Raw genomic sequence first — 17,230 nt, 5'->3', positions numbered from 1 at the left:
TGTTGATTAAAAAACAATAATGCATTAAGATGCTATTCTAAAACGTGCCTTATTATTCTCATGTATGTTATTAAATATATAAATGATCATATTGTATTAATAATTAAATAATCACCATTATATGATTATAAGCCTTAATAGGAAGATAAACACAATAGTGTAATCAGTGTCTCAACATACTAAACTTCATGCACAGCCATGGTGACATTGCATGTTACCATGGGTGTGTTTGTGTATAAAACAAGGATAAAAGTATTCACACACACATCTTTAAATAAAAATAAGCTCCTCTGTAATTCTGCATTAGTGTTCCAGCTTTATTTATGCAAATACTTACACACTTTTTAATGCACTTGGGATTACAATCAGGCAGTTCAGTCATAAGACAGTAATAACAAAATACCATGTCAACGACGTCTAAACCTTACATGTGTCACTCTGAATAGAAAAAGACAAACAAACACAAGATGTTGTATAAGAGTACATATCTGTAGTAAAAGTAGTCTCATCTGTTTTTGTGTTCAAATGGAATGCAATGACAGAAAAAGAGCGAACGCAGCGGCCTTGATTTAATGTGACTTCTCTTCAACAACCGAGGAGCTTTAGGCAGCATCAAGAGAAGACGTGGTCCTTTCCTACACAAGGCACTGAGGAATATTACTACAGCTCATCATCAGCAGGTCCTACTGATGAAACAAAACGCACATTAATGTGGCCACTGGAGACAACACTGACCACAGATTCTCTGAACATTTCCAACGGACTTCTGAAGTCATGATTTAATTTCATAACTTCAGAAGATCATGATGCACGAATAAAAAAAACAACAAATATACAGGAGTCATGTTCTTGGCACCGGGGTGAAGAGGTGGTTCTACCTGCAGCATTTGCCAGATAAGAAAATAAGTCAGATGCTTGTTTGATTATTCCAGACAAACTGTGAATATCAATCAATCACAGTTCAGCCTGACGTTTCATGATTATAGGATCGGGACACATTTGACACAAGACTGTATTGGCGACGGACTGCCAACAGTTAAAACTTTGGTATGACCACAAACACACAAGAGAAAAATGTCCAGCATTTGTAAATACTATACACACATACACGAGCTCAATCAAAAGAAAAACTGAATAAAATGTTCAATATGTGACTTTTCCGTCTGTTCTAAAAAGCCAGTGGAATAAATAGAATTGCTTTTGAGAACAGCAACACGGTTATCGCCGGAGACGCCGTGTCTGCAGATCACAGGATGTGGTATCAAATGTATTTATGACGCATATTTTGGACCTCAGACCTTGGCAGGCCTTACTGGAGGGAATGACAACATCCTGATTTACCCCTACAGCTAGTGTGTCACCTATAATGACCATCTAGACAGGCCGGACTTGACATTCCCAAAAAGCATTCAAGCCCGAGAGAAACGTTGTAAACAGTGGGGCTAGTCTAAGAATGCGGTAACAGTCAAAAGAGTTTAGATCATCCCTCAGATCATGTTCAGGTCTCCGGCCGTCCACTGAGGGATCAACATATCTGTGCGCCCCAGACAGCTCAGGGTCGCTGCCTGCTCTGCTCATGATGGTCCACTCTGGACGTGTGTGTCTGCAGGGGTTTGTATGATGGAGGGTTCTAGAAGTGTCTCCGGCTCATTGCAGTGGATTATCAAACACAGAGTCTGGAAGGACAGAGATCTTCAGCTTCTTTTCTGGCCAACTGTACTCCTTTGGTAACTTTGTCTGTACAAAGAGAAAAGGACGCACGATGTGAAACAGGCAACAAAACCAGACTGAAAATCAAAGTTACACAAAATAAAACGGGGTTTAATTTACCTCCTCGCGAGTGTTGAGCTCCTGTAGATCCCCAAGCATCTGCTCCACAAACTCCTCAGTCAACAATATCTACACAAGGAGAGCAGACGGTCAAATAAATGCACTAAATAGGAAATCACCACACGGAAACCTTCAGTTTATCTGTGTGTGTGTGTGTGTGTACCTGAAGCCAGGGGCCATGGGCTGCATATGGATGCTCTTCAGTAGCAAACGCTCCTTCAACTCCAGTCGACACAAATGTAATGGCTGTGTCTCCATTGATGCTTTTGTATGTGAAGTGTCTCCCATGGAGCAACCGGCCTCTGTAAAAGGATGAAACACAGAACAGTGTGAACTACAGAAGGTGTGTTTTCATTGATTTTAGCCATAAAAGAGTACTTTACTTTCCACGGGACAATTATTAGCAAGCCAGGATCAAGTTATTACACCTATAATTAGATATTATACTTTCTAAAAAAATGTTTCTGTGATGGCTGATGATAGCCAGTTCCCATTTTGACATTTAAAATGGCTTGAGGCAACAGTGTAACAGTCAGCATCGTACAGAGGTTTTCAAGATAGGACATAAATGTTTCCTCTTCACGTGACTGTATGGACTTCATCATTTAAATGATATAAGTTCACTAGTAGAAATAACATAGTGGCTTTGTGATTAAATGAAAAACTAATTTACCAAGACAATTGGTAATTAGTAAACATGTTCAATACAGTATATGTAAAATATGTCAGAGACGTCCTAACTTGGGTGCGGTTGGGAGGGTAGCATAGCTCAAAAGGCTCACATATTTTCACAAACGTTGCGATATTAAAAGTCACACAGTTTGTCGGCAACATTTGATGTAATCACGCCCAGTGTCAGTATCACATAATTGGGCCCTTTACACTGTGCTCAGAGATCACATAAAGCAGGTTCGTCTCAGTTATAAATAACCCGACAGTCGTTTCTTAGGTTTGTCTACAAAACAAACATTTCCCAAACATGTCACTTTGTGAATGAAGGTGAAAGGCGAGTACGCCCGAACACAAAGGCTCCTGCAAGCTGCTGTGTCTTCATTTATTGGTTTTGTCACCATAGCATGTACTGTGATGACTTTCTTTGTGTCTGAATTCACGTTTGTGAGTATTTATAGTGCATGTTTTTAACCTTTTTAAAAAAGATTTTCCTTATGTCTGTGAAACTTAAATACAACACGGTGAGGATCCACCGAACACTGAAAATCACAGTTATGATTCAGTAAATCGTGACCTTTGTCTAAAGCTACTTCCTGTTTGACACACTTCTCGTTGGGTGGGTGAGCAGAAAGAGAGCCAGACACAGTACATGAGCTATGTTGACTCCAGCGGCTCACTGATGGCGTCAACGTACAGTCATAACCTCTGCTGACTTCTCGAGTTTGTCCAGAGTCAGGAAAGAGTAAGTAAAAACAGCAAACCTATAAACATGCCAGACGAACACAGGGGACCAGATCCTTTCTTTAAGTTACAAGTGGCCGACAATGAACGCATGGTGATCATTTTATCCACTTCACGGGTTAGATTTATGTTTTTTTTTCTTTTTCTCGGCATCAAAGTGAAACTAGGAGGAGGAAGATGATGTCATTTGTGATTTGGCTCTGGTTCTATTCAGACATTCTGCCACACCCATCCAACAAGATGTTAACTGAACTATTGTTTATCGGTCTGTCATTCCTAACGGGTAAATACTGTGTGTGGGAGTGAAAGAGAGAGCGGCGCAGTACCGCAGGCAGAGAGGCAACAGTGTGCCCGACTCTTGGTTGAATTTCAGATGGACGCTCTCCAGCTGTCGTGTTCGGACCAACTCGTGAGGAACAATGGCCGCTGAACTCTCACTCTCTAAACTGTCCTTCCGACTCCTGAGAAAACAGATAAAGAAGAGAAGAGAGTGGAAGGCAACGAAAGGGGAAATATAAGTGAGGAAGTCTTGATTCGGTACAATCGGCTGCGAAAGAACGGCCATCTGTTAAAAACAGCTGCTGTGAAGGAAACGGCGGCTCCTCGGCTTTTGTCTGTTAATGGAAACGTTACACAACTCCTTTCACGGAGCGGTTACCTAAGTCGGCGGAAGACTCGGCAACAACTTCCACAGAAAAATAGCAACATATTTGTGACAAACCACCACGTTGTGGCCTATAGAAAAGTTCAGATGTCAGTTGCGCTGTGAGTCATTGCACACGGCGGAGGGAGTTATGCCGCCCTTGTGCTGCGTGTGTGTGTGGGAGGAACACTTACTGAGGTCTCTCGTGGCCCTGTCTCTGGCTGCTGATGGGTGGTATTGCTGCCTTGCTGTTAAACTCCAGTCCTTTTCTCAGGGTCTCTCTAATCTGCTCCGTGTCTGTCAACACACAGACAAAGATCAGCGCGGAACGATTCCACCGTGCACTGCTGACAGCATGGAGCCAGAACTCCTATGTGCCGATTGGTTAAGCCTTCTTGGATTAATTACATGACGTACTCTTCTCACTCCTTTGGGGACGTACCTTTGTCTGACAGCCTCCGTGGCTGTGAGCCGATACAGATGGAGCGGCTGTCCTCCTCGTCCTCTGGCGGTCGACTCAGGTCGTCCCACACGCATTTGGCGCTGACCCCGCTCAGGTTAGAGCCCTCCGTCTCAATACCCTGGTCCACTCTCTCCTGCTTAGATGAGCAAGAAATATATATACGCAATCATCAACACTAGCTCGCATGAGTCCCACATGAAGCTAACAAGATGTCGGGGCCAACAGGGGGCCAGAGAGCACATCTCTTTTGCGTGATGCAGGACTTAATAAAGCCTTACTTGTAGGTGTGGATCAATGTCAAAGATGGTCTCCCCTCTCCTCATGTCTGTGATCAGCCAGGAGCCACCAGCTCTGTACACAACACAATCATCAACATGAGTCCACAATCATTAATCAACCTTAACTAACAGTTAATAAATGAACAGATAACTCAGAATAAGACCGAAGAATAATAACAAAGCCCAATATGTACAGCGTCGTTTTAAAATCTAACACATGGCTTCTTAATTCTCCGGCTGAATCGTGTGCTCATGCACAGTCGTACTCACAGTCCGACTCCACGCATCAGCTCCAGGATACCTTGGCCGTTCCACTGCTGGGCTGCCTGGAGCTCCTCGGTGCACACACCCACAATCTATAGGAGGCCGTGCAGAGCATGAACGCGCGTGGTCTACAACGTGGTTCCTTTTCTATTGACGTTTGGTACCATTATGTAATATTGACTGAACGTCACAAAGAGTTTAGTCAGTGAACATCACATATTTGAACTCACCTGGAGAAAGCTCACTGAGCCAAACGGGGTTTGAACCGGTTGCATCTGTGGGTCCTCTGTCAGCAACATGTGCTGGATACGAGATTCACTGTTGTCTAGTGGACTGTGCCACGATATGTGGTCGCCACTACAAAATGTGTTTTCTGTAGAAGAGACAAAATGAGGAGACATTCGTTTCTGAATTCGGGCAAAATGTGCAGCTTTAAGTCGTCTAGAATGCACACTCAGTCGTGACTCTTAGTCGGCAGAGTGCATTTCAGCCTGTACTGTCGGTCACCAGAGGAAAGCAGTCCTACTTCTCCTGATCCGATGGTGCAGACTTGATGAAGGAAAGTTGCACTAACAGGGAATCATAGGACACAGATCAGCAAGAGAATGAGAGGGAATAAATGAGAGAAAGGGAGCAGCCGATGTGGCAAGAAAAAGCATAGAAATGACATTTCCATCTGAGGAAACTGTCTGCTTGGGAGGTAACATGCACCCAGTCCAGATTCGCTGCAGGAGAAAAGCGAGGGGGAAGATGGCCAGAATTCATTTAGCTCCGGAGCCCGGCCCACCCACGCGCAAATTGACCCCAGCTGGAGAGCAGAGAAGGGCTGGGTGGTGAAGAGAGGGGAGCCTTCTTCTCTTTCACAGCTTTACAATGCCCCCTCCCCTCTCAACCACACTCCCATGTGCACATTATGATACACAACTGAAGAACGTAGCAGCATAGTGTTACACCCGTTACAAATAGCGTCTACACACACACACACTAAAACAATGTCTTGTTTGCTATTTGTGCAAACAATCCGTTTAAAATGGAGAAGGGAAAGAAAGGGGAAATTAGACTTCCTGTCAATACCCAGAGCTCCAAAAACACAAATAATGTGTCCTAAACCCAAGACGGCTGCCTGCAGCCGACCACTCTTTTCCTGCATATTTGAATGTATCACAGGAAGTCCAACAACCATGACACAGAACACATTCTTAGCATTCACAAAGACCTGACAAGGAGGCATGCCAACTGCAGCCGAACGAGTCGGTCCATCAAAAAACACACACGCTCAGATGAATCATTTACCAGACTATTAGCAAAGTGGGGCTAAATGAAGAACACAAATGCTCTCTGTCACACATTTTCCAGGTGAAGGACGAGGAATGTAGGGCTGGAACCGACAATGTTTTTCTGTGGTTCACTTTATTGATTAGTCAATTAATCAGTTCCTAAAATGTCTTAAATAACAGGAAATGACCGGAGCCCAAATGAATGTCTCAAACCTGCTTATGTAATCTGACTAATAGCTAAAGCGTTTAACTAAACTAAGAAAAGCACTTTCTTTTACAAGCCAGCTATTACATTAATACTAGATTTTTGGTGATTTTAATATAATAAATGAAACCGTAATAGTTCCACACAATTACAGCTTTGTTTTGTTTTACTGTGCTCTTACCTGACTGGAACACATAGCGAGCCAAGCCTTGCATGAGTTCAGCCGGCCAGGTTGGCGGTGCCGTCTCTCCCGTCTCTCTTTTGAGTCGAAATGTGAGCTCAAAACCAAACCCACTGGGCCCGTCCGCCCCTGTGAATCTAATACACACACACACACACATTAAGAAACTGGGTGAACAAAACATCAGGAGCTATTATGATTTCCTATATGCATGGGTTGTTAAAATCACAATGTGTGAGTGTCTGTGGTCTACTCCTTAAGGGCTCATACTCGGACAGGCTTGATGTGATGTACAGATTTAATATTTTTAAATAAATAAACAGAACAGGAGAGCTTTTCATCGACCCCATCGAACGTGTTGAAATTACCCTCAACTCCCCTGTGCAACAGGAAGTCACGTATTTACATTAGTGCCGCATACTTACTCGTGGACCCTATTGTCCCCGTACAGGTCACTCAGTCCGAAGCTGACGTAGTGCCAGTGCTCCTGGACGTCCTGAGCCGTACAGCCCGTACTCCTGTACATGCTGATGTAGTCTAACGGGTCAGGTCCCCCTAACCTGAAAACATAAAACCATCAGCCATTGTTATTGTTGTCATTGTTTACTTTTACGCACACCCACGTAAAGAGTTAGCGTAACTTGTACGAAATGATGTTCTAGTTAAACTAGTATATTTTGGTACTAAATCCTCAAACTACCCCAAAACAAAGTAAGTTCGCAGTGAACGTTACGCACAGCATGGCTCCTGTAAAGTTACGTAGTTTGCTGAAACGTTAGCTTAGCAGCTAAACTGGGTAACTACTGGCTAAACGTCTAGCCACCACAACTTAAACTTGTTCAGCAAACTCAGGGCCTGCATGTCTGTCAGACCAGCAACAACAACACGGAGTAACGTTACCTACCAATATTTCACAATGGCGGTGACCTGAAGCGGGTTGGCCTGCTCGGGGTAAAGTCGCCGGCATTCCCCGTAGATAGCCTGCAGTCCGGGTGGAAACAGCGGCACCAGCCCGTGGGTTTGAGCACCACTGGTAGGCCGTACCTCATCCATGCCACGGCCTCGAACAAATCTGGTTTTCTATTAAAAAAACTGTGCGTGTGCTGCTATCTTCTGCTGTCTACCCACAGCTCCACGACTGCCACACAACCCTAAATCATATAGGCTTTACTCTACAAATGTTGACCGACTAAAAACAAGTTTAATCCCGACCGTTGTGCTACACCAGCAGGATCTCAGCCTGTTGCTCATCCTGTATAGAAACTACCTCGCCATTGGTTGATGGGTGTGGTGACGTAACTGACTGATGGCTGGTAATGGCCAATGAGGAATGGGATTATAGCAGAGCCGTTTAATCAAAGTCACGTCATTGGACCTTTTTTTTTTAACAGCAATGGCTGCTGATGGATCTTCTCAATAGTTCAGCGAAATTAAGTAAAGTAAAGTTAAGTAATTTATAGCGGAATGGACCGTTCGTGATGAACTTTTAAAATGTAAAACGTTTTAAGAAAGATATTATATATTAACAGCACAACTGATTACAAATGAACATGTATTCTATTACTGTATTATGTAAACATTATATTATATATATTATGTATGTTAGTAACCGACTTCATCCGGGATGGAGGAGCAGTGATTCTGCAGGTCATGAGTGCTTTGGTGAGATTAAAAATACAACAAGGTGTTTCAAATAAGACAGCAATAAGGTTCATGCTAAATGTGTATTATACTGCCATATTATATAAGGTATTGTACTAAATATTTATATTAATTATATAAGTAATCATACTAAATATGTATATTTATATTATTTTATCTATATATATATAGATAAAATCATCATAAGGAATCATACTGCAGTGATGTAAAAAACTAAGCTAGTGATGTAAACACTATTGATGGTCACAGTTAATGAAGTTCCATAACTTAAATTGGGGAACAAAGACCACACCTTATTTCTCGAGGCAGTTTCCTGTCCAAGCCTATATGGGTGTGACTAGGACTCTCTCCTGTGTGTAAATGCAGTGTTTGAATACAATTACCTCGCATCAGTAATGCTGCAAGTCAGGAGTGCTGAGGTGACCTTAGTGAGATTGAAAACAAAAAGCTAAAAGCTAAACTAGTGATGGAAACACTATTGATGCTTCAGTTAAAGCTTCACTAGCGATATCCCATCACCCCGCTGTGATCTTGAGAGGTCTTCGGCAACCCACGATTGATGCGAAAAACATTGTTTGCCACTGTTGTTTTGTGTGTTTTGTGTTGTTTTGGATCATTCGCTTTCATTAATCTACATTCTCTGTGTATACTTTGGTGTCTCCCAGGAGTTTACGGCTTAGTCTGATGGTAGTTTGTGATTCTAAGGATCTTGTGAACTGATTATATTTACTCTACTTAATGAGGATCACAGAATAAGTGTTACGTGCGGCCTTTCTAGCAGTGAGGGTTCAGCGGTGAGTCAGCCCAAACCTGAACCTCACTCTGTCCAATAATTGTGTGTGTTTGGTGTTTTTAGCACTTTTCATAATTTTACACTTTCTCCTTCAGTTTGCAGTGTTTGTGTGCAAGGCACGGGCATGTGCGTGGTGAGTAACCCCTCTTTTACAGAGTACTATTTCCCCCACTAACCGTCAATGACTATTTAATCATTTTTACCATTGTTCCATTAAAATAATATTTTATGAGCTGATATATTTAAATGATTTTAATAGCTTAGTAATTGTATATTTTAAATGGTGTGCTTGAGGTATGCCACTCTTGGCAGATATTCTCTCTACTTCTGTTTTTTGACTGCCAATTGTATCATTTATTGAATATGTGGGTAAGGTTGTAGTTGTTTCACTTTAACATGGTTAAAGGGCCATTGTGACTTAAAGTTACTAGCTAAAGTTACTAGCTAAATAAGACCTATAGGATGCAGCCTGGCTACATTGCAGCGACATCAATCGGATGCAGGATTTGTTTTCCTTTTTGGCTAAAACCAAACTGCAATGTGCACAGCGAGGGTCCTGCTGGATATTGGAGCTGACTTGCCTCAGTTCATCCCTGCTAAATTAAAGAACTGCATAGACTGTGCTTGTATCGAGTCTCTTCCTCACTCCAATGATGACCAGTTAACTTCAAAAATGGCCAACTCTCCCAAGTCAAAAATGGATTCAATTATTGACAACTAATTAGCAAAAATGTCTCTCTGTTTGTACCGATTTCTACCAATATCTACGCATGCAAATTGCCGGCCAAGTACATCCTTGAACTATCTGAATTATACGCGAATCACATGAAAGTCAAGCATTTTGAACTTCTGTTGAGTCGACTTTCTCTTTATATGGCTCTGGATTTTAGGTGCATATGGATTTGTTGATAATTGTAATTGGCTGATACACTGTCAATCAAACAGTGGGCAGATTTTAGGCTTGGGGCTTTGCAGATTTGTACGGGCCAAATGGCCCTAAAGAAAAGCTCAAATAACAAATGTTTGAATGAGTAATGATATTGTTTATTTATGTAAATGTCGCAATATGAAAATGTAAAAACACACCAACTTTAGGAAACCAGGGTGGCAAAGAATTCAACCACTACTGGACCTTCTCCTGTAATGTTGTTCAATCCATGTGGAAGATATATGTGTACAATTACAGAGAGAATCAGGAAGGTCATATGCACGGTGCATGGCATATCCTAAAATAACTGCTTTAAACCAGAAGGACTACTGGTGTAATACAACTATACATGACTGAGGTCTTAAACGTTGCAGTATTTCAAATTCAAACAAAAAGAGAGTCAATAAATTGCGGACAGAAATCATTATCTTTGATTAAGTTTATTAAGAATATACATTATAAACTCTGAAGTAATTTACAAAGTTGTAGTTTATTCACAGAAAAATAACATACAATTTGAAAAAAACTCCACTTTCATTTTTTTAAAGAAAGGTAACAATATTCACACACACATACAAAAGTAATAGGTAGGTAAGCCTATGACATGCTGGAATGAATATAAACCACGTATTAATACTTTGTGATTCGGTCGTGATTTTCCGCTTTCTTGTGCTGCGCCTTAAGGTTGACAAATTAGTACCATACCAAAAGAACTGAGCCCATAGATGACACCTGGAGATGCCCCCATCTATGGAATTCAGTTCTCATAGTAAAACACTCATCAAAATACGGTCCTCAGGAGTCTCGAATGATCGTTTGACACGACTCATGCTTCATTAATAATGCTCTTTTCAACTCCGCCCATGTCTTAATGAAATAAAAAAACTAAATAAATCAATTTATAATCAATAAAAAAAGCTTACAAACCTTCTGGAATGAACAAGTGTGTTTAAGACACAGAAGGTACACGATGTTGAGCTGCACTTTGAGGTTGAGTCACCCACGACCTTCCCTATTTCACAAGAATTGCAGGGTGACGATGAGATGATAACATCAGCCCTACTTCATTCATTGGAAGATTGAGCAACAGGCCATGACAGTTGCAACTGAAGTTAATCTTAAACAGTTATTAATCATAGTTGGCATTTGCATTATACAGGATACCGCAACATGTAATTGAAACACACTTTTGAAAGAACCAAAGTGGAAAACAAACCTCCAAAAGGCCGCTATGATTGAATGGATCCAATGCTGTGGTTACACAGAGCATATGAGAAGTTTCAGGGTCGCCTGAGGACATCCAACCATCTTACCCTGGGTATTCCTGTAAATGCTTCTCAACCACTGAAATGAAAGTGTGTCCACTCGGCTGATGCAAGCTCTGAATCAAATCATGGTGATAGTGCTCTGATCAAGGCATGAAATGACTCATCATTTATGGCACACACTCCCAGGAAAAGAACTTTGGGACAATGTGACTACTGACAAACTGTTGGTTCGATGTATATTTGAACCTTCCAAAGTAAGTTTGATATTAACTGACTTGCGTTGTTTTACAGGATCTCTTCCTTCATCTAAAAAAAACACCTCATTGAAGGCCAGGAGTCAATATGAACAGTGACAGTAGCGCAAGATAATTCCTCAATGTTATCTCAGTCACAGGAGTTTGTTCAGTGGGTGTACATTCTTTTAGGAGACATGCAATACAGTACAATGAGCTTTTTGAGGAAGGCCACACCTGAACACGTTCAGGAAACTCCTATCTTTCCGGCAGTTGGACTGGGAAACAACCCGTTCTACAGCCTATTACTAGAAAATAATTCCCCTATGAGGGCATGAATTCACTCTTGAAGCCTGCACTAGTGTTAACAGCTCGCACACATTAACATAGTACGAGAACATTGACACCTTTCATCTGCCTGGAGGAAGTAAATGGGGAAGTTGTTTCAAATTCATAAACATCATAACTTAATAAACATGTTGACAGTTGGTAGCTCGTGGTTTTGAATCGGCATTTCTGACCATTTTAGACAAAATGATTTTCTTTTAAATTGACAATAATTTGATTAGTTTAAGAAAGTTTTCTTCCTAAATACTTACCCCAGTCATTCACTGAAACGTTTCTCTCCAAATCTTGAGTACATCAGAAATAACATCTCCCAGGACGGTGCTCTTGCTTACAACTCTTCAGCAGTCCCATCTCAACAACACGATGTTATAACAGCAGCAAAACTAAATGAACATATACAGTAAGCCCTCCCTAACCGGTTCACCTGCGTGTTCTGCTCACTCTCCCACGTCCTCCGAGCCCCGAGGAAGGATACGACATACTGCCTGACATTCAGAGCAGAGCACCTTAAATACCCCCACCTTTCACATCGCCCATCAGTCGCCCTCCCTCCTCGCTATCTGTTTTTCATACGCTCCCTCCGTTCGGTAAGCCTGACAGTCACTTCCCAGTAAGAAGGAAACAGTGGGAGTGGTGAACAGCACGCCCCCTCACAGTGAATCAACACATAATAGTTTCTGAGGAAAACCATCTGACTGGCCCTGCCCCCTGTTCCCATAAAGTAAGCAGGGGAAAGGCTGTGTCTACTCGAGGAACCAGGAATTCCCCCACAGGCCATGAACAGCTGTCGAGATGAGAGACGATGACAAGGCAGACACACTGGAAGTTTGCTGGCCCGGCATATGCAAACAGAAACCGTGTTTGGTGTTTTGTGTGTGCGTAATAGAGAAACAGTCTTTTAACAATACAATATAGTTACATATGTACGTGGAAATTCTATCCACACACGGTGGGTGTTGAAACGCACAGTCATGTTTGACATGGTGACATGATGTTTCCTAGAAAAGTGTTTCTTATCTTCAAATAGTATTTGTCAGCAGGGCAGTGTGTGCTACTTGCGTCATGGGATTATGATGAGATTGATTCATGTGAATGTTTGTGTAGCTGGAGTCATTTATTCAGGTGAGGTCTGATAGGGGTGTATACAACAGCACAGCCTTCCTAAAATAACTTTGTTTGCGCTCTGGTCTTGGTCACACACGACAGGGATGTGATACTGATGGTGCTCAATCAGCCAAACACGACAGGACTGGGTCAGCAGGGTAAAACCACAGTTGTTGAACACGCCAGCTGACAGTAATGCAACAGTTTCGTTGGTCACTGAGCCTGTGACAACCCTCTGAAGTCCTCGTCACCAACACGAGAAACTAGTCTGAATTTCATGCACACTTCCTCAGAAAAAAAAAGCCCTGTCAGAATAATTAATTTATTTCCTTGATCTGGACAAAGAGGGGATTCCACACGGTGTTGGAAGAATTACCGCATAGTTCCCTTCCTGTACTTTGATGTGTTTTTTGCACATATTTCCTGGCTGTCAGTACTCGTGCCAACGTGTCGTGACCTTTTGTTTTGCAATGGAGCACACCCAGATTACGTAGTGCCATTAACTGATGCTTAAAAAACCCCACCGAATCAAGAGGAGCCACTACTTAAATAAGAGGTACAGAGACCCCATAGAGTCCCACCAATGATGTGCAGTGACTTTAGAATCCACTCTCAAACTACATCCTTGGGCTGGTAGGATAAGTTGCAATTGACATTTTGTGCCGGACTTCAGAAACAAGCCTGGCTTTCATGCTGCTGTTTGAACACTGGGGAAATCACTTGCAAAGGTCACTGAGCCCATTTCCTTTCTTTTCTCCCCATGCATCTAAAGACCACTAACAGCCCCTTTTAACTGCACTTCACTTACGGGCAGACATTCAAATTTCTATATAGGAAGTGAGAGAAGGTATAGGTAACAAAAGACCAAATCGGAGATGAGACAGCATATTTTATTACAGCTCTTCCTTGTTGCTCTTACATACAACTTGCAAGCACATAGAAAAATAAAAATCCTGATATTTTTATTGTGTTTAACTGTGCAGAGCGTCAGTTATTACATGAACATATCGAACCCAGCTGCTTCACTTCTTCAAGTGCTCTTTGCCTTTCTAAAACGAAGGACGACGACGTGTCTCTGAAGTCCTTCTTCACCGTCCCACAGGTGATCCAACGAGAAAACACCCCTCTGCTCCACAAACGTCTCAAACAGGTGCAGTCCACCGCCGACACCGAAGTAGTGGGATTTGGTGGCGAGGTAGACCAGCCCATCTGGGGCAAGCAGTCGGTGAAGGGTCTCGTGTAGCGCTGGGTAGTATGCCGTGTTGTAGATAGTCTCTGAAGTGAATATAATGTCGTATTTGGGTTGTGGGTCCTCCTTTTTAACCAAAGCAAGAAACGTGCTCCAGTCGCCAGAGAAGAACCGACACTTGGCTAGTGAATGGTGCTGGGATAGGTCTGCGGCTCTTTTCTTAGGTGGTGGGCTGCCGTCTGTTACCTCTTGTTTCTCCTTCTTTTTACAACCGTCTTCCCCCTGTACTTTCCCCGTGCCCCGCCCTTCTTTGTCATCTTCACTGTCTACTTCATCCTCCTCCTCTTGGCAGTTTAGTATTACATTTGGCACTGTGAGCTGCTCAATAACTGTACTGTTATAATCTTGGAAGTGGATCTGCCTGGCTCCTCTATGCAGAGCCAATATCCCCAACAGGCCGGCACCGCAGCCCAAATCCAAAACAGCCTTCCCCCCGAAGGTCTCTCCGTCTTTCTCCAGCAGCTCCAGAAGGTCGTAAGTGCACTCCCACACCTTCAGCCCACCTTCGTACACACCGGAGATGAGGTCGGACCTCTGCTCCACGGTGCGGGAGAGAATCTCCTCCTCGTCCTCTCGCTCCGAGGCCGTCTTTTCAAAAACGGTCTCATTAAGGAAGTGAAGAAGGGGGAGAGTTCCTATGGAAACCGTTTCAGCGACAGCATCCCTGAGGAGGAGCTGTGGGTCAGAGAGTGGAAGGTGCTCTTTGGCCTCTTTTACCGGCTCTGCTGGTTTGGCGTCATCCTCCATCTGGAAGATATAAAGCAGTGTGCATAGTTAAAGACCAACTGTATTCCCTCAGCTACATATGCGCCTAATGGCTCTGTAAAAATACAGGATTATGGGGCTTTTGGGTCTTCATACGAATTGTGGAGGTCATGAATATGATGCTAAGTCTGGATGTGAAAACACCACGAACATGTAAGAACTTGGATTTAAACAAATCTATGACAGTGCAGTGTTGATTGGATGTTAAATGGTTTATAATGATGCCACAGTATATCTACCTATGAAGTCTATAAACTATGTGCTCTACTAATAAACACTTGATGAACTTACATGAGACTGTTACAAATACGCTGTGTCATCAACACTGTTCGCAGAGATCATGTGTGAATTGGTCGGTCAAACTGTTCCATTTTGTCACAACCACCAGAGCACAACAGTGTAGATAAAATGCCTGGAGAGCTTTTCTTTGAACATTCCTCTCATCTTTGGTGTAGAGTAACAACTCATACAGTCGTCTATCAGTATGAATGTAGGATTTCCGCTGTGACTGTTTATTGACGGTGCAGATGTCAAGGCTTATAGGCAAGGGGTTTGCCACCTACACTCTCTTGCAGATGCACACCTAACTTTCATTTACATTTGTATTGTTAATTGTGATGGAATGGAATGGTAGAGGAAATGACTCAATTAAATATTCTGCATATATCTATCGTGGGAGTGGGTTAATGAGGGGGTGTGTCCCTGACATTTTCTAACTAAACTCAATACTGCAAAATCAAATATCTAAAATGTGTCATTATTACACATAATTAGCACATTAATTCATTTAAATGGAGAAAATGATTCGTTTAAGGATTATTTGTCTTCCTTGTGGAACAATCCGTCGACAGAGAAATATTTTTAAACTGTCAACATTAGAAATCTACAGAGTTGTTTTCCAGCCTTAACATCTTTTTCAAGTGAATTTCACGATACTTTTTCGTAAAAACCTTCCCGTTATTTGGAACGAGTAGCCTACTTTCGGACTACGGGAATAAAATGCTCTCTTCCGGGACCTGTGTAGTCGGTAGAGCCGGTTAGCATCATAGCTAGGCTAACGTTTAGCACTGGTTTAGCTACGACCTAGAAGGGCATAGCCAATCAGACGCGGAGAAGGGGCGGGTTGTAAGAGCGCCCAGTAGTCTATACAGCCAATCATAATGCGTGACCTCATCTGTATAGGCGGGACATAAGCCGATTTGGCAGACCGAGCACATCTGATACCTACGCCGGTGTTATGTCGAGACAAGCCCATGATTGGCCAAACAAAAAATGATTGACAGAGGCACAGAGAGTCAAAGTACATTCTTTTAGGTAGTTCTTACAACGCTTATAACGTTTTAAGAGTTCATTTTCATGTTTAATCTGAGGCAGCAGCTCGGTGACCATGTGGCCGTGCTTGGCTCGTGATGGACTCGAGCGGGTGAGTGGGCGGGACCTCAAGACCACGGCTCACGACTCCGCCACTCGTACAGTGGGAGGAAGTGGAGACGAGTAGTCTGTCCATTTATAAAGTATAAGTAGTCTTGGGACGTAGCCATGTGGTCCCCTTTCCCATCATCCCGCCCTCATAAAAGTATACACGTTACCTTTATTTTAATAACGACCGTATCCATGCCAACAAGTTGTGTCATAACTCCTGCCTGACAGCTTTGAGTAACTTAACCTAGACCACATGTATTAGTGAGCTAGCGTTACTCACATATTTAGCGGTATTATCTTTCTTTCCATTTGGCAGTTCATTTCCATCCACGTCGTCCGGGCTTGTTGATTGTGCCGGGACGTCGAAGTTAAAACAAAATGACATGATGACCGACAACCCAGCACACCGTTAGCTTGAGGTTGGAAGGTTTGTGTCCCCGCTTACTGTGGTGGGCTCCACATGGCGAGTGGGTGGAGTGTCGCTCTCTCGCCCTACATGTGAGAACTACAAGTCCCAGCACTCCGAGAATTATAGTAAACGACACGCAGCGTGTCACCTTTCTAATAATGTAAAGTGACCGTTTCAGAAGCATACAACATAGGACATTCAGGCACATATAGGTACAATTATGTCATATCTATATGTCTGAAATCTATTCCTGACTCAGACTACCATGATGCCTTTCGCCGCGATTCTGGCGCACGCGCACTAGCTCCGGATCAGGATCCAGACTGTCACAGAAGGTCTCTGATCCTGTTCTTCTTCGCCAACGTTTCGCAATAACCTCATTTTTGCTTCCTTTTGAAAATGTCGACGGGAGGGGTGGTTTCGGCAGCTTTCTTGCCTTCATAGAAAAGTGAGTATTCCCTTCAAATAAATCTGCAACGTTACTGAACATAAGAA

General features: G+C 42.7%; 2 protein-coding genes across 2 annotated transcripts; both read right to left on the bottom strand.

Annotated features, from left to right (window-relative positions):
• Positions 1 to 296: 296 nt before the first annotated feature.
• On the bottom strand, positions 297 to 7,794 carry sufu (suppressor of fused homolog). Its single transcript, XM_079168664.1, has 12 exons — positions 7,459 to 7,794; positions 6,980 to 7,114; positions 6,555 to 6,691; positions 5,122 to 5,264; positions 4,898 to 4,983; positions 4,628 to 4,700; positions 4,329 to 4,485; positions 4,081 to 4,183; positions 3,570 to 3,704; positions 1,994 to 2,132; positions 1,831 to 1,899; positions 297 to 1,737 (listed from the first exon to the last, which is right to left on the bottom strand). The coding sequence occupies exons 1-12, from the start codon at positions 7,605 to 7,607 to the stop codon at positions 1,648 to 1,650; spliced, it is 1,416 nt and encodes a 471-aa protein (XP_079024790.1). The 5' UTR covers positions 7,608 to 7,794; the 3' UTR covers positions 297 to 1,647.
• Positions 7,795 to 13,794: 6,000 nt separating this feature from the next.
• Positions 13,795 to 16,754, bottom strand: mettl18 (methyltransferase 18, RPL3 N3-histidine). Its single transcript, XM_079169512.1, has 2 exons — positions 16,607 to 16,754; positions 13,795 to 14,886 (listed from the first exon to the last, which is right to left on the bottom strand). The coding sequence occupies exons 1-2, from the start codon at positions 16,709 to 16,711 to the stop codon at positions 13,921 to 13,923; spliced, it is 1,071 nt and encodes a 356-aa protein (XP_079025638.1). The 5' UTR covers positions 16,712 to 16,754; the 3' UTR covers positions 13,795 to 13,920.
• Positions 16,755 to 17,230: the final 476 nt, after the last annotated feature.

This window comes from Pholis gunnellus, assembly GCF_910591455.1.
Source record: "Pholis gunnellus genome assembly, chromosome: 11".
In the NCBI taxonomy this organism is placed as follows: domain Eukaryota; kingdom Metazoa; phylum Chordata; class Actinopteri; order Perciformes; family Pholidae; genus Pholis; species Pholis gunnellus.
This window is presented reverse-complemented; position numbering and strand designations above follow the sequence as displayed.